The sequence below is a fragment of the Antedon mediterranea genome, chromosome 9 (genome assembly GCF_964355755.1).
Source record: "Antedon mediterranea chromosome 9, ecAntMedi1.1, whole genome shotgun sequence".
NCBI lineage: Eukaryota > Metazoa > Echinodermata > Crinoidea > Comatulida > Antedonidae > Antedon > Antedon mediterranea.
The window spans coordinates 8946191-8973010 of NC_092678.1; the positions used below are offsets into that span (position 1 = coordinate 8946191).

The 26820-nt window shown below is 33.7% G+C and overlaps 2 protein-coding genes across 5 annotated transcripts in view; both read right to left on the reverse strand.

Moving 5' to 3' along the window:
- Positions 1 to 56: 56 nt before the first annotated feature.
- Positions 57 to 8418, reverse strand: LOC140058754 (creatine transporter-like). The gene is made up of 11 exons (XM_072104486.1): positions 8170 to 8418; positions 6161 to 6292; positions 4908 to 5166; positions 4614 to 4746; positions 4244 to 4482; positions 3800 to 3924; positions 3228 to 3343; positions 2438 to 2572; positions 1727 to 1930; positions 1384 to 1554; positions 57 to 511 (listed from the first exon to the last, which is right to left on the reverse strand). Exons 1-11 carry the CDS (start codon positions 8375 to 8377, stop codon positions 272 to 274), a joined length of 1962 nt encoding a protein of 653 aa, XP_071960587.1. The 5' UTR covers positions 8378 to 8418; the 3' UTR covers positions 57 to 271.
- A 3019-nt stretch (positions 8419 to 11437) lies between these two features.
- The window catches only part of LOC140059471 (uncharacterized), a 44015-nt gene continuing 28632 nt past the window's right edge, over positions 11438 to 26820 (reverse strand). For 3 of the 4 annotated variants that reach the window (XM_072105400.1, XM_072105403.1, XM_072105399.1), the window contains exons 17-19: positions 21426 to 22553; positions 20645 to 20724; positions 11438 to 16603 (exon numbers count right to left, since the gene is read on the reverse strand). In XM_072105400.1, the coding sequence (XP_071961501.1) occupies positions 12349 to 16603; positions 20645 to 20724; positions 21426 to 22553 (5463 nt within the window). In that variant the 3' untranslated portion in view covers positions 11438 to 12348. The remainder of the gene's footprint in view (positions 16604 to 20644; positions 20725 to 21425; positions 22554 to 26820) is intronic. The other variant, XM_072105402.1, reaches the window with a different exon arrangement.

Below are 26820 nucleotides of genomic sequence, written 5' to 3' on the forward strand. Positions count from 1 at the left end.
TATAACACATTAGGAATTGTAAACAGGGCAAACTTATATAAACGTGGATTCTTACAATTACGCCATTAAGTCATAATAGTGATTATTTTCTTCTAATAAACTGAACTAAACTACTGTATAACATCTAAATAATCCGTATACTTTGAAACCTTCAGTGCATGTATAGGCACACTGAAAGCCTACGTATAGGCCTACTATGATTTATAAACAAAAGTGTCATCCTAAGTTTTGAATCCTTGAAAATAATGTAGGCCTACGGTAAATATTTAGATCAGTTAACTTCAACGCGTGTCCACCCTGATTCATCTGGTTTATATACAATGTTATCATAAGCGTATACGTTTTTAATTTCATCATTTTTATCATCATCTGGTTTCTTTATACTACTCTGAATTTCTGTTAGTTCTGTAACCAACGTTTCAAGCTTTTGTTTCTGTCGTTCTTCTTTTCTTCTTTCTTTAAGTTCTTTTGCTTCGAAGTCAAACTTGTTTGTTGTGACAATGGCCCAACGCTGCAAGTAATACATTTAAGTGATTAGTAGGCTAACAATTAAATTGATAAGTTCCGAACCCAAAATATCATAATAAAATATTATAAATCTAGATATAACAAATATTATGTAAATTGAAGCATGGATTTTATCAATGATTAATCACACTACAACAATAAAAAATACTATACAACACATTATCATAAAAAATAATACATCTATCAAATTCAACAGTGTATTAAAACACATCACACCACGCATCATAGAAAAACACACACAACATATTTACAGTTGTATATTATTTTAAGAAACAAAAATCAAAATTACCAATTTTAAATAAGCCAAAATCCATATATATTTGTTTAAATATTTAGCGCTCAGTTAAGTTTTAAAACGGATATTGCTTTACTTCATAGAAAAACACACACAACATATTTACAGTTGTATATTATTTTAAGAAACAAAAATCAAAATTACCAATTTTAAATAAGCCAAAATCCATATATATTTGTTTAAATATTTAGCGCTCAGTTAAGTTTTAAAACGGATATTGCTTTACTTCATAGGCTATAATAATCTTGTCTTCATTAGGCCTATGTTAAATTAAAATAATTTAGAAACGACAGCGTAATAAATTAAAGTAACCAAAAAAATCAAGCCCGTCGTTGGATCTAACGATTTATTAAAGTTCCAAACACACATTTTTCGAATATCATAATTGAAAAATAAATAGTTACCAAGTTAAAAAAAATTATGATACAATTATTGTTCAATTTAATTACAGTTAATGTTTGTAACATACACAATAAGTTACAAAATCAAGTAAAGCATTAAGTTAATATTATCTTTGATGTCGATCTAATTTTATTGAATTGTTTGTATCTATGTTTTACCTCAGACCAAGATCCTCGTGTCGTGAGTAATATGTATACGGCATAAGTGATGATCCAATGCATTGATGCTAGTGCCATAAACCAGCCTAAGATTTCGCCCCACACTGGATAGTAGTAGTTTTCTCCATATGTGGCGTGTTGGTAGTCAACAAGAGCAAACACGAATATACCCTGAAATTACAATTTGTGTTATACTTATGTTCAATTTATTCTTTTAAAAATGTGTTTACCGTATACTTTGGCGTGTGGGTTTGGCATTTTTGCTAGCTGTTAACCTTCCCGTTAAAAATAAAATACCGTATAGGCCTAATGACAATATTTACGGTAATATTTTGAAACTTACTAAACTAACAAATGGAGCCGTAACAGCCCAGCAGAATGGCCAGAAAAGTCCAGGAGAAAATCCTATCATAGTGCAGACAGCATGGAAGTATGTTTTTATTCCAAGACCATATGATACAGCTACACATTCCCACATTGCTACCCACAGTAAGCACATTCCACTGACACCGTAGGAATTCATCAATTCAAAGAAGTACATACCGCCCTTTAACCAGAAGAGATAACATACAATTATTGAATTATTTATTTTCTAATCAAGTATACAGCGTAAAACCTCGAAAAGAAGCCCATGGACTAAAGGGGATGGGGGCTTCGTTTCGAAACAACTGTTGTAAATCTTTTTGCTACTACAAAATAGGATTTTCAAGACATTGTCTGCCAATTTTACATAATTATAATGTCATCAAAATACCATTTTAAATTGTAAAATAAATGTTTGATAAACTCGATAATATACATTATATCTGCATCACGAGTTATCTGGCATTATATCACCTTGTTCCTTCTTTAATATTCAAATAGTCTATCTTGAAAAAACGGGTTTCTTTTCGAGGTTTTACCGTATAACGTATTCTAAACTGTATTAATCCATCATCAAATAATTGTAATTATTATTGTGCATGATACTAAGTTGAAAAATATCAGGAACTTAGAGTTAGTTTGAAAGGTGTATATTATGGACAATGGGTTAAAATGATAATAATATATTTACCTCTGTAACACAAACTAACCCAAGAAGAAAATCTATGATGCAAGTTACCAGCAAAAACAGTGACCTGTTTTCTCTAAGTTTATATTCAGGCCAATAATCCATTGTCGATGTTACAAAACCTTCAACAACACAGAACTGTAAAGTATATACACAAAAGTTATACAATGCAAAATAGTCTTTAATTTTAAATCCATAATAAATAATAGATTTAAAGTTAACAAGAAATAAAAACATGAGTTATTATTTAACAAAGGCAGGAGCCTGTGTTGCAATGAAACAGGAACCAACATAACTAAAACGAAGGAACTGTGAAAGCTGACATTATGAATTATTATGAAATAGTAATTATATAAATGATTAGATTAAAACAATTACATTGCATATTGAAGCAACAAACATTTAGTAAACACTTTGAATTTTCTTTAACGATTTAGCAAGTTTGGCATAGTTGGGCAGAGAGCATTCCGAACATTTGGAAATGAGGAAAAAGTAGTTTGACTGTTGTTTGATTGGAATTAAGATATTACTGTATGTTTATTTCTAGCCTGGGTATTGTAATTATAGTTACGATGAATAGGCTGTAAAAAAAGTGATTAAGTGCATATTGTAGCTTGATGTTTCTACGACAGAAACAACGTAAACCAAATCACAACAATTTGCCTTTAATGCTAAAAACGGTATGCTTGTCTATAGATAATATCGACATCACTGCGTATAATCGGAAAATCAGTAATGATTTCTTTACAGTAACAATAGGCTTAAATAGTTATAAAATAGTTATAATACAAACCTGACTATCCAAACCAAGCATTATCAGCATTAGGAAAAATACAACTGACCACAGTTGAGGAACGAGAGGCATTTGGTACACGGCCGTTGGATACGCAATAAAAGTAAGACCGGGGCCTAACAAAACAAGGCAATCAACTTTTTTTTAATACGTAAGAAAAATATTGTTATATTTTACAAAACGTTTCATTTTTTTTAATGGATGTTAGAAAGGCAGTGTGATTCCTTGTTATTTTACCTTTATAATTGATACCATAAACACTTAGGCCTATTACAACAAAATTATTTACTTGAAAAAAACTGTACATTAAATTTTTTTTTTGTAAAATGCCAATGGGTTTTTGGTAGAATAACCGTCGTTTGTATTGTCTTTTTACAAGTGAGATCATTTTTTTTCTGCTGAAGTGATTAACTTTATTACAACTACAAAATGGCCTATTCAAAATCTGATTTTATTAATCTTAATTGTTCATGTTTTAGGGGGACAATACATATATATATATCATTTTCATAGACAAATAATCCCCCAAAAGTCTGGTAATATTAAAACTTCATCATTGGTTTATATCCTACCCTCTGATACAACTTCAGAAACCGGAACTCCAAGTTCATTTGCCATAAAGCCTAGAATTGAAAAGATAACAAATCCGGCAAAAAGACTGGTTCCTGCATTAACCGTTCCCACAACAAGAGTATCACTGTAAGATAAGTCACGTAGTATCCTTTTACAGTTAACTCTTTTAATAAGTTAAAAAAACATCGATAAAAATTATTGAATTTATTAAATTTACTAGCAAAAACCAGATTGCACGCTCTCTATCTAATGTGTTGGACGACGATACTAAGGTGATAGCTGTTAATGATTTAAATGGTTTAGCCAGAAATTATTTCTGCCAAAACTTAAACCACCTCCTCTAACTAATTAATGCCGACATAAACAGGGAAGCTATTTTTTTTGTAAAATGATCCAAATTATAGTAATTCATAACAAAAACGTTTTAAGGGTGACATGCTTACATTAAACTGTTGTTGCGGTATGGGTTATAGCTTCCAAGTGCGATCAAAGATCCGATACCTATACCGTAGGAAAAGAAGATTTGAGTAGCTGCATCGATCCAAACGGTTGGAGTTTTTAGACGTTCCCAATCTGGCGTAATGTAATAATCAATACCCTGTTGATGCCCTTCTAATGTCAACCCACGTATAAGCAATGCTGTCAGAATACCATACGGAATTAATGCTGTGAACCACATAATCTGAAACGACAGTAACCATTGAGAAAATGATGAAAACTGAAATCTCAATATGGAATATGTGAACATTAAACATAATCAAGATACATTTAAAATAATTTGTGTGAAGGCTAATTTCAATACAAACTTTATACCTTTCCTGTTTGTTTAACTCCTTTCCATAAACATGCATATGTCAGAATCCAGGCTAATAGAAGACATCCGACAAGTTCCCACTGGAGACTTCCGATCTCATCAATTCCAGAACTAATCTTCAAAACTCGTTTTCTGTATTACAACAATAAGAATAACCTCTAACTTCTGATTTAATTATAGGTTTTATGTGGGCATCTTACACTTTCTCATGAGTGCATATGCCTCTCCAATTTCTAACAGACCATGTCATTTTAAGGGGTGCCACAAATTCATAAAGATGCATGTCAACTTACTCCCAGTACTGTTGAGCAGGAGACTGTCCAAGCTCTACCGGATATAATGTTCCATTCGCTGCACGGAAATACCCTGAGCCACGGGTCTCATTTTGAAGTGATACGTCATTGCAATAAATCGTATTCCATTCGTTGGTACACGTGCCCCAAGGAAGTTCACTTTGAAACGAGGCAAAGAGGTAGAAAAACGCCCACGATACAATTACAATGTAGTAAATATTAAGTATTGCTGAAATTGAAATAGCAGCAAATCCAACACCTACAGTTGAAAAAAAATTAAAAATTTCGTTTTTTTAAATCAAATCTTGACATATCTGACATTGAAATTTTCTGAACTCTAGCCTATATTAAAAGGATAAATTATTTATTTTATCGTACGTAAATAAAATACGATTTCTACCAAACAAACGTTATAAATAAAACTCATTCATATTGTTGTACAATATTGTTTTTGGCAGACTTACAATATCAATATGATATATAAATTATGCTTAATTCTGATATAGGCAATATTTCTATCTTAGGAAGATATTATAAAGCGTTTTAAAACAAAATGTCTTATTTCATCGGTAGATGTTCAACCGTATGCGGTAGAAGTAATTTCCGGGTTCACGTTGAGTCAATCACCTTGCAACTTCCTGGTTTCAACTAAGTTGGCCGTTGGTGGCGATACCCATTTGAGTTTTTTATTTACACTACATTAGTTAGCATCAAATTAAATATATTCGTAAAGCATCGGAGTATATTGTGGGGTATAGTATATAAAATTACATCGGGGGAACTGATGATAAGACCTTTTGTTTGAAATCGGTGAGTAAGCTGGCAGGACTATTATAAAACTGTTAGATATCTGCGTCCCTTTAAGACCCTGGAATACTTCTGCCCATGTTGCACGCCGTCTAAAACGTCTTTCGATCCTTGTCGCGGAATAATGTATTCATTATACCAATTAGAATGGTATTTATTTGAATAAACGCCCAGAACACCTCCCCAATAAAACATCACTTAAAATAATAATCGGTTTTTATTTAAAAAGATTAATTTAGATTGATTTTATCACTCTTCATTGAACTTTTTATTAGGAATTGAAATGGATACTACAAAAATAAATAATATACTTGTACCACGAACTATTAAATATATATACAGTAGAAGGTGATGGGTATCAAATACAAACACGCTAATATTGTTTGATTAGTTCAGCTCAGATTGCAATGATATATTAAACGGTAGATTACTTATTTTAAACTCACCTTTCAGTAAAGGAAAAATATCCCAGGCACCAATACCGCCTGTCGTTAAAAGTTGTCCCATAGTTACTTCCATCATAAACAGAGGAACGCCACATACGACTAACGCCATCATGTACGGAATTAGGAACGCACCTATATAATTTTAAAATAAGGCTACTGTTCTTGAAATAAAATTTTCCAACATTTAAAGAACAAAATTATCTAAATAAAAGTATACGTACTATGTTTCAATTTTACAAACCTGAAACATCAATGCATCTTTCTACCATTTCTTCACATTAAAATATTGGAATCAACCTCCAATTAAACTGACACCACCTAATTATTATTTTGACGTGGTAAGCGGCCATCTCTCTTAAATGACCACTATGATCCCTTACGAGAGGTGGTGGTCCTTTAGAAAGAGGGGGTCGGTCGGTGATAACCTTTCCCTTATGAGGATATATTCGCTTACGAGTCGCTAACGATTCGCTTACGGAGTCATTTAAGAGAGACGGCCGCTTACCAGAGTCAGTCAATTATGAGAAGCGGTCCCTTAGCAGAGGTGGTGGTCAATTATAAAACGCGGTCCCTAACGAGAGGTGGTCGTTTAAAGATGTATTGTCCCTTTGACTAATTCCAAAAAAATAAAAAATAAAAGATTTTGGAAAAAGGTGGCTCATTTTGAAGTATCATAATAATTATTTACTATCGCCAAAAATTTTTCGAAAAAAAAATCATTTAACTGAAATACAGACGTTTTTTTGTTAAAAAAATAACTTTGACTTCCAGTCAAAGTTTTCGATCAAAACATATCCCCTAATGAAACGCGCTTGTTTGGCTACTCTGTATGCATAATCATAAAACTTCTTATTATGATCTGTGTGAAAATACCTTCTCAACCGTGACGAGTTGTAAACAATCCTAATTAGCATATGCATAATGCATACTCATGGTTTGAAATCTTTGTTTACTTTCGCTCGCGACGATTTTCCATATGAAATGTAATCAAACTAATTTACCTGTTAATTACGTAAACTTCTTGTTTTTGGCTCGAATTTTCGACTTAAAGTGAATAACTTTAATATTACTTTGATATGGCCACTTTAAATTTAGAATATTTTGACCTTCATTTTTTTGTGTTTCAAGGGACAATACATCTTTAAGAAAGGTGGTCGATAATGAGAAGCTGTTCCTTAAGAGAGACATAACACATTGCAGGATAAACAGACAAACGTTGTGAGTATATTAGAGGTAGTGGTTGTTGAGAGGTGGTCGATTATGAAAGGTGGTCGATTATAACCTTCCCTTTCCCTGAGAGGATATGGTCACTTACGAGAGGTGGTCGATTGTAAGACGCGGTCCCTTACGAGAGGTGGTCGATTGTAAGACGCGGTCCCTTACGAGAGGTGGTCTATTATGTCAAGAAACGGTCCCATAAGAGGTGGTCACTTACGAGATGGCTGTTTTTAAAAGTCGATCGTTTTACGAAAGGTGGATACTGATAGCTATAGTATAAGTAAAGAGATGCATTTGCACAAATGTAAGCGTAATGTCTGTAAAAACCACAGGATTAAAACTGAACTGAAAGTCCAAGATTTCCAACTTACAAGAAATTTTCCACCAAAAAATACAGAATATTTTCTAAATTCAAACATATCTCAACATTTTCTACTGTTGTTACGTTAGTGGTTACACTTTGTTACGTTAGTGATTGATTTTTTTTACGTTAGTGGTTAATGTTACATTCGTGGTTGATTTTGGTTGCATTAGTCACGTCACTGTCACGTTAATGGGTGATACAGACGCAACGCAAGGATAACACAACATAAGTGATTTGACCAATTACAATTGATGGATTATTCGAACAGTGGCTTGTCATTGGCCAACTCGCTTGCGTTGCGCGTACGTCTTTGTGTTGCGTCTCTAGTGGAAACCACGCTTTAGTGGGTTATACATGGCCTACCCAATCGTCAACAACATTGAAATGTACAGTACTGTATATTGAAGTAGCAAATACAATAACATACCGCCTCCGTTTTTGTAGACTAGGTAAGGGAACCGCCAAACATTACCAAGACCAACTGCATATCCAATACAAGTTATGATAAAGTCCATTTTACTCCCCCATCCTTCTCTTTCCTCTTCTTCATCTTCGTCTTCATAATATTCATCCTTCGTTTTATCGTCTGTTGAATTATTACCTTTCAAATTATTTTCCATGGGAAACTCTGACATAACAATTCCGTTTGTTGATTCGTCATGCTTTGATGGAGCTATCGAAAGCATGGCAGTAAACCTACACTTTTAAAACAATGAAAAGCTTTGAAAAATAAAGGTTTTAATTGAAACTACAGGCTGTCGGGTTATTAAATGGGTGTTGCTTATTCAAGATACAACGTTCAATGAAAAAACTTGAATTTGACTAATGATTAGAGGTCAACTGATACGGAATTCATTGATTAAATAATGACCTTTAGCGATAGTTAGATAAACTGAATCAATAACTTCCGCAATATAGTTTTCTAGAGTAGAAAACCACGCATTTTTTTTTTTTTTTTTAATGTCTTTAGGCACTGTGGCCAAGGATTACCAATAGTGAATTAATCACTGTCCTATCAGATAGGTGGTAATCCCCCCGATACAGAGGCTATTGTGTGAACCAGTTCACCGGGGTAACCCCCTACTCTTTTTCGAATAATGAACTGGGTTCTTTAAAGTACACACAGGTTATAACTGTGTACACTGGACCTACGGTTTATAGTCCTTATCCGAGAAGACTTGTTCCACCACCAGAACTAGGAGCCAGTCGGCCTCGAACCCTTGCCGATGTTGTTGTTGACTACAAATGCTCTAATTTGGGAGATTACACTGAATAAAGAAAGTTACTGTCAGCGAATCTTTTCAGTAGCATGCAGACAATCATCACTATCATTTCGTTTAAGTTTCACAATTGCTTATCAACAGTGTGAAGTTTCTCACTACGTTTTTTTAAAGCGTATTAAGAAATATTAAATAATTTTGTATAATCATTACTGTATAGTGAAAGAGAATTTTATATTGTTGTTGATTGAAATGGTAGGCCTAAATATGCGATATCGTATTTTATAGTTTTATAAATCGTACATTTTCTGGAACTTGTTCACTGCCAACTGTAATCTTTTATTTGTATTCTAAATTGTTTGTCAAATTGGCCTTCAAACGATAGCACCAACTTCTCTTGAACATACTAAATATTTCTTACAAAAACGCCGCTCGACTTTTTGACAGTTTTGATTATTGTTTTTCTTCGGTAATTCTGCTTTTTTTAATTGATATTCTATTTAAAAACATATTCAATTCAATTATTTTTGTTTAACAGAAGTAAACATGCTGTGTAACGTAAATATAGTCTGAAATGAACAAAGTCCGTGGCCTACTGTACAGAACAAAAATATCAGATAAACTTCTGTATAGTACTGTATTCCGGGGTGGGGTCGTTACTCCGACCCACATAGCCCAACATCTAAGTAAACACATTTTTTTTTATTTTCCAGCCGTCGACAATTGTACTCACTAATCAAACAATTCTTCATCTATAAGCTTCCACGTGATACAGTTGAGTTAACTAATGATTCCGTCGTCCTCTTAAATATAACTACCTAGGGCGGTGCAAAAACATCCCATTATTAATTACGTCAATGACGAGCACGTTATTAAAACGATATATAGTTTTTTTTTTGTATTTTAAAGTATTACAGTCAATACTATCTATATATAAATTTACGTAAGAGCAAAATTCGGTAAATCGCGCGTTTTTTCTAGAATGTTTACTCGATGGTATATACAGTTGGTTAGAATCTCGGTACTGATTTTAACCACCTGATGTAACCCTGTTTACTAATTAAATTGAGTTAGATAATTAGTTATTGACAATTAAAACGAATTTAGGTTCAACGATTTGCCCCAAATAGGGGTGTTTTTCGATCGTGGTATACACTGTCTAATGGATGTCCGGTTGAACAGCTCGAGTACAGCATCATAATGTTGAAGACAGGCCGCTTTTCTTTAAAAAATACTATTTTGATAGATTTAATATACGTTTATACAAATGTATTGATTTGCGATGAATGGAACATTCCAATCTCTGTTCCACAAGTGTCTATTCCCTCAGGCGTCGTAAAGGCAAGTAGGCCTACTGTATACTCATAACAGAAATTCGATCCATTTTTTTTCAATCTGTGCTGCAGAGGTTGGATATAATTTTTTTTTAACGGATAATGAGCTAGCGTTTTCAGTCGCCGTATATTATGTACAAATCTTTATTATTGCATTTAAACCACCCACATCATCACCCTTCCCTCACTGGCATGAGTAGCGTTGTAAAGCCAGTAGAGGATAGGCCTACGGTACATCACATCCCCTAAACGCAGAACAACTTTGGTGGGTAGGGTAACCAACTTAAGTATGAATTGGCTCTAAGAAACAATTGAAAACCATTACGCCTACTAATAAAGTTGAGTTAGATAATTTAATTTTTATTCGATTTTAAATCGATTTTATGATTTACATTATATAAACATACACGTCGTAGTGATGTATCGTTACATGTACTGTACTATTTCAATCGACTAGGACGGTGATAGTTTCAACAAAGTATTACATAGCAATGTTTTACTGTGTTTAGTGATATATTATTTGTAAAACATGAAAACAGTTAATATTTCGTTACTAAATGGATAAAGAATATATTTAATATATTTAAAAATTGTTCCTCTTTGCACCCATCCTCTTCCCCATCCCTCACCCCTAATGTTACATACAAAACACAAATTAAGTTTGTTTAAATTTGACTTAAACAATTGGTCTCATTTTGTGACAAGGTTCTCTTTCCAGAAGTAATTCTCAGGGTGCTAATTTTAGTTGAGTACATAAATCAGTGTCTATTTATTCGTTCCTGTAAACGACATGTATTATTGTACGTACATTTGAAATCGCCAGTTTTTTAACGCTGAAATTATTATGTATTCGAGAACCACAGACACAGAACATTAGTAGACCTAGTTCTAAACCGGTGAAATACTAAACATTAATCAATTAATAATTAATTTTATTTAGGCCGTATAAAACAGTTCCACCGTACAACTCTTGCGTTTGATTGAGAGGAAGTCATCACAGGAGTAAGGGCGGTAACATACGCATGCGTAAAGGCAAGTAGACAAGACAATTGATTCTTGTGCCGTATAAAACAGTTCAAAGGTACAACCCATGTTTGATTGAGAGGAAGCCATCACAGGAGTAAGGGTTGTAAGATATCCATGCGTAAAGGCAAGCAGACAAGACAATTGATTCTTGTGCCGTATAAAACGGTTCAACGATACAATCCATGTTTAATTGAGAGGGAGCCATCAGGGTGGGTGGTAAGATACCCATGCGCAGAGGCAAGTAGACAAGACAATTGATTCTACAAAAAAAAAGTTTTATTTAAAAGATAATAATTTTCAGACAACATAACAATGTTATACACACGAGATAAAACAATACGCTCAATGAATGGTGATAGTCTATACACACCACGTAAACAAATACAGTATATTTACAGAAATAAAAAAAAACATTTTCTCAATGGTTTTTTATAACAACTTAAGTACGACAATTGTATTATAAGGGAGAAGAGTGAGATTAACATACTCACTCTTGTCTGATACTATACGCTAGCTACACCACTGTCTGGAATACAGCAACTTGGTCAATTAAACTGCAAATGTCTGGGAAATATGAATTTGTGGATAATTTTACAGAGCAGTGGATAATTTTACAGAGCATTGGATAATGCATAAACTATTATGTTTGAAGCATAATTGCAATACCGGTACGGCATGCAAACGTAACCATAACCATAAACAAAAGAAAATGAATGTAATCAAATTAAATTAAACAATAACAGTACTGTTTATTGTGTTGTTGTGCAAGTCATTTACAAGTTTGACAAAAAAAGAAGGAAGCCCTAGTGATATTTAACGCTTTGTTCATCTTTAAGAAAAAATATACTGTACCGATAAACCTTATGAACAGAATATAATTTGAAACAATCAATCACTTGCGCTTACATCTCTTGTTCGGAGTTTGTCTTTTATAATATTTATTATTAATGTTATTGATAAATAATTATCGTTATAAATATAATAATATACTAGTGGCCATTTCATCGCAATCTATTATAACCATGGTTAATATGCATGTCGCCATGTTGATGGACCATACGTTGCAAGATTTTGACTTTGTTGATTGTTATCATGCATGTCTTGGTCAAAATAAAGATTCTGCTGGTTTGGTTGACAATTTGAAATATTTTGTGGAATCTCTAAATTGTGTTGGTTACCATACCATGGAGTATTCAGATGGTTGTTGGGTATATCAAGTTCATTGTTGTTTTCCTGCTTCGTGTTAGGTTCATTGCATCGGATATTTGTTTGATTATGCATTTCACTTATTTGGTGGTTGTCATTGTTTAAAATCAGTTCAACATTCTGCTGCCGGAGTTCTACGTTCTCAATAACTATTCTTCCATTTTGATATAAGACATGTTTTTCCACATTTCGTTTATTACACATTATATGTTGATTGTTGTGAAGTTCAGTATGTGGATGAATCTGTTGGGGGATATTAGACCCATTCGGTGTATTATTCATCATTCCACCACATTGGTTAGCTGGCACCTCAAATTGTTGATGGTTGTCGATCATCGACATTTCCGGGTTATTGTTTATTAGCATTCTCTGTTGATTGTTGTTAATTATTGCTGTCAGTTCTTGTTTTAAAAGGATCTCAATTTTCTGTTGAGTTCTTAGTATTCCTGTTTCAAGTTGATCTCTATTTACTGATATAAACTCATTCATCACTGGTATACATTGTTGGCTGCTGACAGGTTGATCCATAATATGAAAGTTTCTAATACCTCTTTCTATTTGCTGGTTACCATGTATTGACATATTTTGTTGGCTTCTTGGATCACCCGTGAAGGTGTGTTGGTTGATAGGTATTGACATACACTGTTGGTTTCTTGGATCTCCACCCATTTTTTGCTGGTTGCCATGCATTGGTATACACTGATGGCTTCTTGGATCTCCGGCCATGTGTTGCTGGTTGTAATGCATTGCCACACATGGTTGGTTTCTTAAATCTCCACCCATTTGTTGCTGGTTGCCATGCATTGGCATAAACTGTTGGTTTCTTGGATCTCCACCCATTTGTTGCTGGTTGCCATGCATTGGCACAAATGGTTGGTTTCTTGGATCTCCACCCATTTGTTGCTGGTTGCCATGCATTGGCACACATGGTTGGTTTCTTGGATCTCCACCCATTTGTTGCTGGTTGACATGCATTGGCGCACATGGTTGGTTTCTTGAATCTCCACCCATTTGTTGCTGGTTGCCATGCATTTGCATACACTGTGGGTTTCTTGGATCTCCACCCATTTGTTGCTGGTTGCCGTGCATTGTCACACATGGTTGGTTTCTTGGATCAACACCAATGTGTTGCTGGTTGCCATGCATTGGCGCACATGGTTGGTTTCTTAAATCTCCACCCATTTGTTGCTGGTTTCCGTGCATTGGCACACATGGTTGATTTCTTGGATCTCCACCCATTTGTTGCTGGTTGACATGCATTGGCGCACATGGTTGGTTTCTTGGATCTCCACCTATTTGTTGCTGGTTGACATGCATTGGCACACATGGTTGGTTTCTTGGATCTCCACCCATTTGTTGCTGGTTGCCATGCACTGGCACACATGGTTGATTTCTTGGATCTCCACCCATTTGTTGCTGGTTGACATGCATTGGCGCACATGGTTGGTTTCTTGAATCTCCACCCATTTGTTGCTGGTTGACATGCATTGGCATACACTGTTGGCGTCTTGGATCTGCACCCCTTTGTTGCTGGTTGGTATGCATTGGCAAACATGGTTGGTTTCTTGGATCTTCACCACTGTTTTGCTGGTTGACATGCATTGGCGCACATGGTTGGTTTCTTGAATCTCCACCCATTGGTTGCTGGTTGCCATGCATTGGCACACATGGTTGGTTTCTTGGATCTTCACCAATGTGTTGCTGGTTGCCATGCGTTGGCACACATGGTTGGTTTCTTGGATCTGCACCCATTTGCTGCTGGTTTCCATTCATTGGCATACATTGTTGGCTTCTTAGATCTGCACCCCTTTGTTGCTGGTTGCCATGCATTGGCACACGTGGTTGGTTTCTTGGATCTTCACCAATGTGTTGCTGGTTGCCATGCGTTGGCACACATGGTTGGTTTCTTGGATCTCCACCCATTTGTTGCTGGTTGCCATGCATTGGCAAACATTGTTGGCTTCTGGGATTTCCACCCATTCGTTGTTGGTTGCCATGAATTGGCACACATGGCTGGTTTCTTGGATCTCCACCAATTTGTTGCTGTTTGCCATGCATTGGCACACATGGTTGGTTTCTTGGATCTCCACCCATTTGTTGCTGGTTGCCATGCATTGGCATACACTGTTGGCTTCTTGGATCTTTACCCACACTTTGATGGTTACTATGCATGTTATGTTGCATAAGTTGCTGGTTACCATTTTCCGCAAAGCGCAGTCGATTGCCTGCTCGAATGTGGCTCTTTTGTATGTTATGTCTTTTGTATATAGATCTTAACCTGGAGAACTTCCATGTTTTATATTTATCTTGTACAGATTTAGAATGACGAGACCTATCAATGGTGTGACGTACTTGGGCACTATTATGATGTCGATACTTATTCTGTCTATCATAATTAATCCTTGTTGCTCTAATTTTGTGTTCACTACGTCTGTCTTTAGTGTCATGACCTTCTTTATAATTACTCTTTTCTTTCATTGAATCAACAATTGGTTTGCTTTTTTCCTTGAATCTGTAAGCCTTATCACTTCTCAAATTTGAAACCTTTTGTTTTTTTATCTCGTATCTATTTTTATCATTACGTGGATGGTGTTTTGTTGATGTCATGTCATCTTTTTTTGTGATTTCATCATATCTTCTAAAATTTCTTGTTTTAAAGTTATTTTCTTTTTTAACTATGACACTTCTTAACACATCTTGTGTTTTCTTTCTAGCTTTTTCACTAACTTCAACTTTTCTAATTGGAATATCATTAGGTCCCTTTGTAATTTTAATTTGAATATCTTCAATATGTCTACGTCTGTGATCACTTTCATTACTTGCTTCTTGTTTTCTGTTGTGCAGTTTCTCACCAGCATCATCAACTTTTCCACTTTCTTCAATATCATGCCTCCTTTTAGTAACAAGTTTATTTTTATCCTTACTTTCAATGTTGCTCATTACATCGGTCTCCTTTTTTATTTCTCTTACCATAGTGCGGACATCAATATTCACTTTTCTAGTCTCAGCTTTGCTGTGCATATTTGTAAGTTTAACGTGAATATCTTCAATATGTCTACGTCTGTGATCACTTTCATTACTTGCTTCTTGTTTTCTGTTGTGCAGTTTTTTACCAGCATCATCAACTTTTCCACTTTCTTCAATGTCATTCCTCCTTTTAGTAACATGTTTATTTTGATCCTTACTTTCAATGTTGTTCATTAGCTTAATCTCATTTTTCATTTCTCTTACCATGGCGCTGTCTTCCATATTTACTTTTCTAGTCTCAGCTTTGGTGTGCATGTTTGTAACTTTAACTTGAATATCTTCAATATGTCTCCATCTACATTTTTGATCACCACCTTCACTAGAACTTCCTGTTTCCTTTTTTCCATCAAGCAGTTTTTTCTTTCCTTGTTCGTTTTGCTTCTTAGCATTGTATTTATCTTCATTTTCACAATAACTTTTGCATGCACCATCATTGCTGTCATTTGGTAAACATGTTTCATTCTTGATGTAAACATTTTTAACATCTAATACTTGCTCTTTGTCTCTTTTGATTTCTTTTTTAATTATTTCTTTACAGTCGGTTTTGCATCTGCCATGCATGGTTCGCTTTTGGTCTTCTTGAAAAATCATTTCAGTGTTATTATTTTCTGTACCTTTGCATACAGTTTTATTACTGTCAGCTGGTAAAGATGGTTCAGTTTTGATTTCTTTTTTCATATCAATTTCCTTGCCTACCCTCTTTTTTATAAAATTACACTGTGGACTAGGATTTGTTATCAGATCTATACATTCAGTTTTGCGCCTACCTAATATCTGTATGATTCGGTCACATTTTTGGTCTTCTTGAACAGCAATGAAACCATCTATTGTTTCAGTATTGCCGTTTTCTGCAACATGGCTTGATTTGTTAAAGATTGTGACTTCTACTTGGCATTGTTCTGTTTTAACCAAGTTTTTGTCAATTAAATTTGCAGACTTCAATTGTGTTCTTGATAATTTACCATTTTCACTTTGTTCCCACTGAGAGTGCTCTGTTTTCAAGTCGGATACACATGCCTTAGTGTTTTTTTCTGCTTCACCATTGTTACTGAAAAATCAGTGAAAAATCATGTTAATCGGCATAATTATTTTTTTTAACATAACATAATAATCAAAAAATATTTTTGCATACTCAAGCAACTAAAATTATCACTATTCCTTCAAAAAGAAAATAAATGTTAAATTCCAATATGATGTATAGCTTCTTAAAGTGTTAATTCTTTAATACATACTTCTTTATAGCTAATCAATGAATCTTTGTGATAAAAAGTGTGATTACTTCCAAAATTATGTTGAATAATTATTCTGAAATATTCTAATTTAGTACAGATTCTCAATGCTTTTAATTTGTTATGCACTTAAAGTAAAAGAGAATTTGATAGTTAACATTTAACATGGCTTCAAGGATGTAGCCAATCAAACGCGGTGAAATGAGTCACGTGTGCGCTCTTTATTTTTTCACTATCATGCACGGGAGTGTAAGAAGTGCGCAGCAAAAAGCATAACAGCACGACTGCAGGCAAATCGTATACCGATCACGCTGCACGATTTACGAGTACGAACCAGGTCCTGCATGACGGCTCAATTAAAAAACAAACACACACCAATCTTCTACATTCTGCTCTAGACTAGACATAGGCAGACAGTGATTTGGTCACTGAGCAGTGGTGCTTGCCGTGTATAAGGTATAAGAAAAAATAGTTCATAAAACCATGTTATAAAACAAGTAATGCACAAGTCTAAATTCGTACGTTAATGCACTCTCAGGTATTCACAATGTCGTGCAACATGCACATGTCGCAACCTGACTTGTGAATTATTTGTATACTACTGTTTAGGGTATGTAATTACAACTGACTTACTTAAAATCTATAGTGGTAATTAAATTTTGTAGAATGTTTCTATTAGCATGTCACTTTAAAATATAAAAAATATTGTTTATAATTAACCTTAACACAGAAAAGACACCATCGTGTTTGATAAAATTCTGAAATAATTTAATAGTATGAAATTTCAAGAACGAATTCTGAAATATGAAATGAATAATACAAGCACAGTACTACTACTATAACAACATAACATACACATGTAAAATACTGATGCAGAACATGCAGAAGTGAAATATTGAAGAAATAATAATACAAACATAAGTAAACATTCATAAACAGCAAAATGATTTTTTTTTAAAGCTATGCAAAACATAAATGGAATGTTTATAAAGGGAAACATGTTATTGGTAAACATGTAAATGTATGGTAGATGTTAATTAGTATATGTTAATGATGTAAATGGTAACACTATCAGATGAATTATCAGCTGGTAATTATGGTAAACAAAATATATATTTTTGCTGGATTCTGTAAAAAGTACTTAAACAGGTTCATCTGCAATTTGTGCAGTGAAAAACAAAACAAACTGTAAAAATTGTGCATGCCCTAATAACAAATATTTAAAATTATATTAGACAGGTCCAAGCCAAGAAAAAACTACCATTGTCAGTGGATTTGTCATCCCAACACTATACTTTATGAAATGAGCTTGGGGGCCACCCCGATTTTTGCCCCAAATTCAAGATGGCGGCCAAAATCCAAAAATGGCTGCCAATTTGATCTAAATTGTATTGTAATGCGTATTCAATGCCCTTTTCCTTTTTAGACACGATATGTCATCCTAAGAATATTACCTATAAATGAGTATTTCACTTCCGACTCAAAATCCAGATGGCCGACATAATTTAAGATGGCTGCCAATTTGATCTAAATTGTATTTACAATGCCTGCTAAAAAAATGCCCTTTAAAAACTTTTTAGAGTGGATATGTCATCCTCAGCACACATAATATTGAGAAGTTATAGTAGGGTCTCTGAGACACCACTATAAAGAACAAAATATTTTGAAGTTTTAGTAGAGTCTCTGAGACACCACTATCAAGAACACAATATTGAGAAGTTTTAGTAAGGTCTTTGAGACACCGCTATTATAGTTCCTAGTTCATTTTATTTGTCAAAAAGGAAATTCATGTTGACACACAAATGCTCAAAATTAGTCGAAGATTAGTAACATAGAAAATGACAATAATATTTGAAGAAAAATAACACAGGTACAAAATTACTCTGATAAACAATGAATGAACGTAGTTGATTAAACAGCCTGATTGAATGTGTGGAATAAAATATTAAATTAAGGAAGCGTTTGTTCTACCTCGGGGAATCGCCTTCCAGATCTTAACCATTGATAATTACTATGAGTGGATGGGCCTTGTCTTTCATTATGATACTAACTTTATCATAAACTTTAACATTATCAATCATGATTAAAATTGTCTGATTAATAATTCTACATGCCTTATTTACTAAACATTGTACATTCTTTAGGTCTGATTTCCTTAAGCTACTGAACCATATCAAACAGCTATAATCCAAAACACTTTGCATAACCGACTTATAAAACAGACCTAGTATTTGTCAACATTAAATGAGTTTAATTTTCTTAAAAAGTATAATCTGGTGTTACCTAGACCTAATTAAATTGCATTGTTCTCTCCAATTAAGTTTGTCGTCAATTACCATACCTAGATATTTATACTTGGATACAATATTGAGAAGTTGTAATCAACTTTCTGTTTGTTGAAAAGAGAGATCTTATTTATCTTCTCGATATTGTGGGCGGTCTCTTTATTTCATAAAGTATAGTGTTGGGATGACAAATCCACTGAGAAAACCTTGAAAGCAGTTTTTCCTGGTTTGGATCTGTCTATGTGATGAAACATTAACACAAGGCTTTTGCATTAGAAACAAAGATAAACTTAATCCATTAATCAACAACATACTGTTTATTACAAAACACAATCTGTTTTTTCATTTGGCTTTTTAAAGAACACATTAGTAACAAACATCACAGAACCATGCAGAAAACCATCAATACATTATTAAAGTGCGGATGTCTGCAATTTACATCTACATTACAATACAGAACAGATCAAAATGCGCTCAATCAAAGTTGTATACCTTCAACAAAACTAAGCGTTTGCAACCTTTAAAACATTCTTCTGTAAAAATAAGGTATGTAGTTTTAAAGAGTTTCTTCATATAATAATAATAATTAATAATCATGCACATATCATTAAATAAAACAATATAAGAACCCTTTTAGTTTGTAAAGCCCAGCCTGTTATATATGAACAAAGAAATTATATAATAATTATAATAGTGTGTTAATTGCAGACCGATAATTCGTATTCCTAATAAAATTCCTCCAAAAGTTTGATAAAGCAAGATCCAGGGTTGGCACAATCATCACTAACATTTGAATGTGCACAGATCTGTATTTTTTCCATAATTCCAGGCAATGCTGCCTGCATTTAGGCCATAGACATATAGATCGAAAATATTTTACTTTTTGAACATAGTGCATTTTTTTATACAAATCTGTATGTACACGTACTTCATACAAAATTGGTGAAAAAAAACTGTATACTATCAATAAAATAATTTTTTCATCAAGGATAAAAATGAATTCTTTCATTAACATTGATAAGTTTTTTATCCTCTAGTAGATATACAATTGAGTACAGTATACTGTGTGCAAAAGGATTACCAAAATTTAATTCCAAATTATTATGTCATCATCCATTACGAGAGAGTTTTACCTTCACCAAAAACTTATTAAATTGTTTATGAAGTTGAACATAATTTGCATTTTTTTAAATGATTTTGAATGCTGTAAATGTAAAATTTACAGAACGTGGTATAATTTAGATATAAATATATTTTAATACTTAAAACACTAAAGAAAAGCATTGAGAACCTTTTGTTTTTTCTAAATTGATTATTTAAAATAAACATTTTTGTTGGAACAAGAGCTGTTAAATCTGTTCATGCCTATGCCTATTGTTTGCTCCTAGCAAGATGCTTAATATGCCAAATAAATATTATTATTATTATTAAGTTGTTCAAGATTATATAATTAATGTATTGCATTGTTGGCAAAAACTTAAAAATATGAAATTGTAAGTATAGCAAGGAAATGAACAGTTTACTTTGAATAGTGGTATTATCATGTGATCTGAGCAAGCAAGAACAAATCCTCACCTTGTATCTTGGATATTACTTGTGTTTATGCGGCCCTGGACACCGAGACTACTATCTAACCCGAGAATTACAGATGTAACCTTTATTAAGAAAAATATTTTTAAAAATAAATTATGTACATGAATCATACTACTGTAATTTGTAAAAAGAATATACTGTATATTACTGTTTTCCGTAACCACAAATAGATGTAGGCACTACCTTAATTTAGTAAAAAACTAAAGTGTATGTTATTTGTCATACGGAAAAATGTTAAAAAGCTTCATTTTTTAAAAGCTTATATTTGTTAGATCTGCTCACACATGGTATTACATAAACATGCGACATTATCAAAGTTGAGGTACTCAAAAACAACAATTAAAGCCTAACGTTTAAAATCAAAGGTACATCACCAGCGATTTCAATCATGTATTGGACAGCATCAAAATCACTAATGCATCAGCAAGATCTGGATTTGACTGCTTACGTATCCAGAGATAAAAACAACTCAACACAATGCTAAACTGTAAACACCAAAAATGTGTATGCCTTATTGATATGAGTTCAGTTCCTTAACATATTGCTTTATTTGAATAGTCATTCCATGCATTTTAAACAATGTAATGATGAACTCTAAATCATCATTTTTACACCTGGGTGGAAAGAGGCAAACATAAGTGTCTTGCATATCGATACAAGCATGCGCTGATAGTTGGATTCAAACTCACAATCTCACAATCAGTAATCCAACATCCAACACACTGCACCATACGCAGTTAACATAGATATGAAGATGATTTACCTTTTGAACTGATCTGGCAGGACTTGCAATTGTTTGATCTCCGTTTAAACTTATTGATAATTTACATTGATCATCCATTTGGTGACAACTTCCCAAATTAAGAGAGGTGGGATCCTTTGGAAAAATACCAATCATTTGTTGTGGTTTTGATCTTGACTGTGGTTTATTAGACCAACCATCAATCTCTTCTTGTTCTGGTGGATGAATAGAACAATTTGGTACATCAGCAACAAGGTTCAAGTTACACTTTACATTGTTTACTTCCTTCGATTGAACAGATTCAAGACTATCTAATTGTTTACCACTTTTTAATATAGATGCAGGTTCCTTTAAAGTAACATCGACCACATTCCGAGTTTCTGATCTTGATTCTTGTTTGGTATCCGAATAACTATCAAGCTTTTCTTGTTTTGATGGATGTAAAGAAGGAGTCTGAGTAGTTTGTATGTCAGAAACAAGTTTCAAGTTACAATGGACGTTGTTAACTTCTTTTGATCGAACTAACATTGGACGATTTGAGATACGACTTTCAATTTGCTTCACATTAGTCTTCAAACTCTTACACGCTGCAGCTCCAATAACAGGAATAGGTGCTCCTTCGGCAACAACATTTTTATTACAAGTAATATCATGCACCATTGGTTTTTGCGGTATCGCTTTTTCCTTGCTAATAAATATTGAACTTGATTTTGTCAAATTCAGTTTGATGGGCTTAATCTTTGGCAGCTTCTTGGTAGCTACGTTATCTTCATCTTTCACGGTGCAACCTTTTCTCTCTGGTCCATCTTTTAAGTCAACATTCTCATGGTCAGATAATGTTTTTGAATCAACTTCATGAAATGTTTTTACAAATGATTTGAGATCTCCTTGTCTATGAGACATAATTTCATCCTGAATATCATTTGAAATATTTGGTTTAAATTCCACTGCACTTGCTTTAGTAAAAGGAACAGCAGGTACATCATAATTATACAATTCGTACAATTTTTTACATTTTTCTCGGAATGAACCAGACTCAAACGTTTTCTTACATCCAATCTTCTCTACTTCTTCAAAAAGTAGCTTATCTTCTATATCCGAGACGGACACTGTATCTGACGTTGTTTCGGTTGAACAAATTTCAACAACCTAGTTTTAAGATTAAATAGTTTTTTGTTAGTCAATTTTTATAATTGCTAGTATAGTTCAAAATAGCACAACCAGATCAGTTCACTAGTTGTAATGATTAAACTTAATGCAAATGGTCAGGAAGATCATTCGCAGTCACAGCCTTAAGTGAGCAAAATCGAGCAATTTCATATAATTCTATATTTTGTACCTGTGTTTGAGTCATTGGTATTTTGCATGTTGTGTAATAGCAACGGTTAAATGTATGTTTGTATATGTTCAAATATTGCTCCTTTTTGGAGGTGAGCGGGGAAGAGGAATAACGCCTAAAGTGTTAAACAAAAAATAAAATGTCTAACAATATATTAATTAAGGATGTATTGTTCCCCGAAAACATGAAAAATGAAGATTTAAATAATCAGATTTTGGATAGAAGACAAGCGATCGGCATAACATTGCCGACAGACAATTGGCCGACTGGATAATTCTCCCAAAATCGTCTTACACTTATTATAAAATACAAGTTTTTAACCGACATTATGAAAAGTGACCTGCATTACAGCATTGCTATAAGAACGTGTTACTATTATTGTAATTTTAACATTCTATGGACAACAAAATTTTCACTGCAATTTTTTAGTCCTGTATCTAAGATTCATTCAATGTCATTGTAGCTGTAATGTTTAATCTCTCTATTTATACTAGTTTTAGTTACGGAATATCTGTAAAAAAATTATTAACAAAGGTTTTTTGCAGATTCATACTCTATCAAATACCAATATACACCAAAAAATTCCTCCAGACATCAGATAGAGAAAGTGGTTAAATTTGACATTTGACCTTACAAGGCATATGACACTGCAACTCGGTAACCATTGGTCCGAGAGACTTAGTTTTGGCACCAAAATGTTCCTTATATACATATTTATATTTACTATAACAAAGTATTTTTTTTTTTAATTCATTAGAAATGGTGGAAAATGACCTTTGACCTTTTAAGCATACAACAGGTGTATCTCAGTGATCCTTGATCCTAGAGACTTACTTTTGTCACCAAAATGTTCCTTATATACATATTTATATTTCCTATAATTAAGTATTTTTTCAAAAATTCATGAGAAATGGTGGAAAATGACCTTTAATTAACCTTTTAAGGCATATAACACATGTATATCGGCGGTCCTTGGTCCTAGAGACTTACTTTTGGCATCAAAATGTTTCTTATATACATATTTATACAGTATTTCTTGTAATAAAGTATTTTATAAAAAATGAATTAGAAATGGTGGAAAATCATGCTCTTATATGGTCATGAAGCTGTATTCTGAAGACCATTGGTTGTAGTAGAGATTCTAATTGGCATATTCATATATATTAAGTAATAAAGTATTCTTTATCTCCTATATCATATATTGCATTCTTGTATAATAAATTAAAATTCAAAATAAACATTTATTTCTTTCAATTGCAGAATAGAAACATAATAAAGAACAACAATGAAACGTAATAATAAGATTTAAAAAAATAAAATGTAACATACAAATCATAACTTTCATCAGAGAATCATTAAAAGAATGTCAAAATTTCAATTCTGTGTAATAAAAAATAGAAAGCAAAAGAAGGTGGCAAAGTCCAAAGGGAGAGTCTGAGTGGGAGGAGTCATATATTAACAAAGGTTTGAAACAAAACGTGATTACACACACAAAACAAACACACACCCATAATGTATCCCTATCCCAAAAAGTTAATTATGTCTTCTAACCTCACATATTTTGTTCTTGTATAATCATGTATCCCTCTCCGAAAAACTTAATGTCTCCTCCTAATCTCATATGTTACATATATGGGATGCTTATGGGATCGGATCTTTTCTGTTCTCTATGGGCCATACCGGCTCTGTATTGGAAATGGGAAAAATATTTGGTCCCATGTCTGACCCATAACAGGAAAAACTTAACTTAACCTATATGGATTTGCCTGAATGAACCCTCTAAGGACCCTTTTGGGATCTCTATGTGGTGCGCTACATAAGGCCCTGTATTACTATTAATAATTAATATGGGGTAAAGAGTTCATAGATTGGACCATATAATTATAATAAAACTAAATGTGCACCCTTGATCTTGATTATAGATTTTCCCAAATGAACCCCAGGCCGATCTTCCATGAACCCTTCTGGGTTCTCCATGTGGGGCTACAAGAGGCCCTATATTGGAAATACTGTATGTAGGATGAAAATGTGGGTTCATATAGATATGTCCATGAAATAAATCTGCCTGTGCACCCTCGATCCTTAAGGAACATTTATTGATTTACCCAAATTAAACCCACGGTCCTCCATGGATCTCTTCAGGGTTCAATATTCGTTCCAATTCTCAGAATCGTCTCCTGCTAAAGTGAAGACCATCTCATATGGTCACCATGCATTATCTTATGCAGCTCCTATGATTTGGAATTCTCTTCCAAACTGCATTAAAGATGCACAGTCGGTGGCTTTTTTTAAGAGGCTTCTTAAGACATATTTTTTAAGATATATTGTTTAATAAAGCATATTAATCCCATTTTTTATCCTTTTCCATGCCACCTAGGTTGTTTTAGATCTAGTTTAAGTAGGCTAGGAGGCACTTGAGTCCGGGATGACCGAGCCACAACTGGTGCTGACTGAGGTTTGGTTTTTTTTTTTGGCTTTTTTAACACTGTATTATGTTGTCCAATAACTTCTGACCATTCTGGTTCACTATTGCTATCAATTTTTCTGATTTTCTGATGGGTGATTCAGTAACTTTTTCCAAAATATGTTGCATTATGCCAAGTATAAACATATGAATTGTGAACAATTTGACACCAAAATTGGCTCCATACGACAAATATTTATAAATTTATATTATTAAAATAATAGAAATTAGAATAAATAAACTTATAAATTTTTGTCAAAGGTCAATAACCACACTTCCGGTCATTTTCAAGCAAGATCTTCTGTTAAACTCAATATAAATATATATCTTGGGAACAATTTGCTCCTAGTTTTAATTCCCTCCGACCTGCCGTTACTTAGATATGGCAAAAAGAGGTCAAAGGTCAATAACCACACTTCCGGTCATTTTCAAGCAAGATCTTCTGTTAAACTAAATATAAATATATATCTTGGGAACAATTTGCTCCTAGTTTTATTTCTCTCCGACCTGCCGTTACTTTTAGATATGGCGAAAAGAGGTCAAAGGTCAAAATTGCTGAAAATGGGGTTTCCGGTAAATTTTACAAAAAAAATTTCTATTATAACTAATATTAACATATACATTGTAAACAATTTGACACCAAAATTAATTCAATAAAATATAGCATGTTTGTATGCAAATAGTGGCCATTTTGTTTACATGATAAACAGTGAGTGTTGACAAAGTGCGAGGCAGCAAGGCACGCGAGGCAAGCGAGGCATGCCAAATATTTGTGCGAGGCATCATTTTATCATTTCCAAAAGTGCGAGGCATGCGAGGCATATAGTTTACAATTTCAAAAAGGTGCGAGGCATATCTTAACGTGCTATTATGCTATATTATAGGCCTAATAATCAATCGATACAAGCGTATCTAAATAGATTCGTGTATACACTCATCATGTTGTTTATTTTTATGTAACGATTGTTTTTTCATTCAAGTCATATCGTGTCAAATTTTACTTTTACAAAAGTGCCCAAACTACGTTTCAAAAATCTGAACGACAGTCTTCAACTTTCGATAAACAATAATTGTTATAGCGACACACTCATCAAATGACTGCAATGTTTGTTGGCATTTCGAGCGTGTTCACTCACATGTCTCTCGAACATAGCAGAGTGAAAATAATATTTTGTCACACCCCTGCGCCTAGATCCGGTAGACCCGAGAGATGGAAAATCCCTCTGTACTATTTAGCAGGTAGCGGAATGATTCAGCCCTCAGCTCAGAGGATTGTGGTGCATTCCCCTCCTATAGCACGTGGTTTCAGCAGCAACGCACAGACTTCTCTCTGAGCGGCGTGCCAAAGACATTTTTGACATTCCATTCTCTAGGAACAACACGTGTACCTCTCTCGCAAATAAGGTGAACAGCGATTGCCAGGACAAGTTCAATAACTGGCGGTGAATAAAAGGTAACTGATATGGCGATCCAATAACATGCCGCAAAGAAAAAAATTGCGACAGAATTCTGGAGCGCGTGTGAAAAAAGACTTACGTCCGACAATTGTAATACTAGGCCTAAAATTAAACTTTAGCTAATATGCTTAGCCCTAACCTAGATAAGAGGCCTAT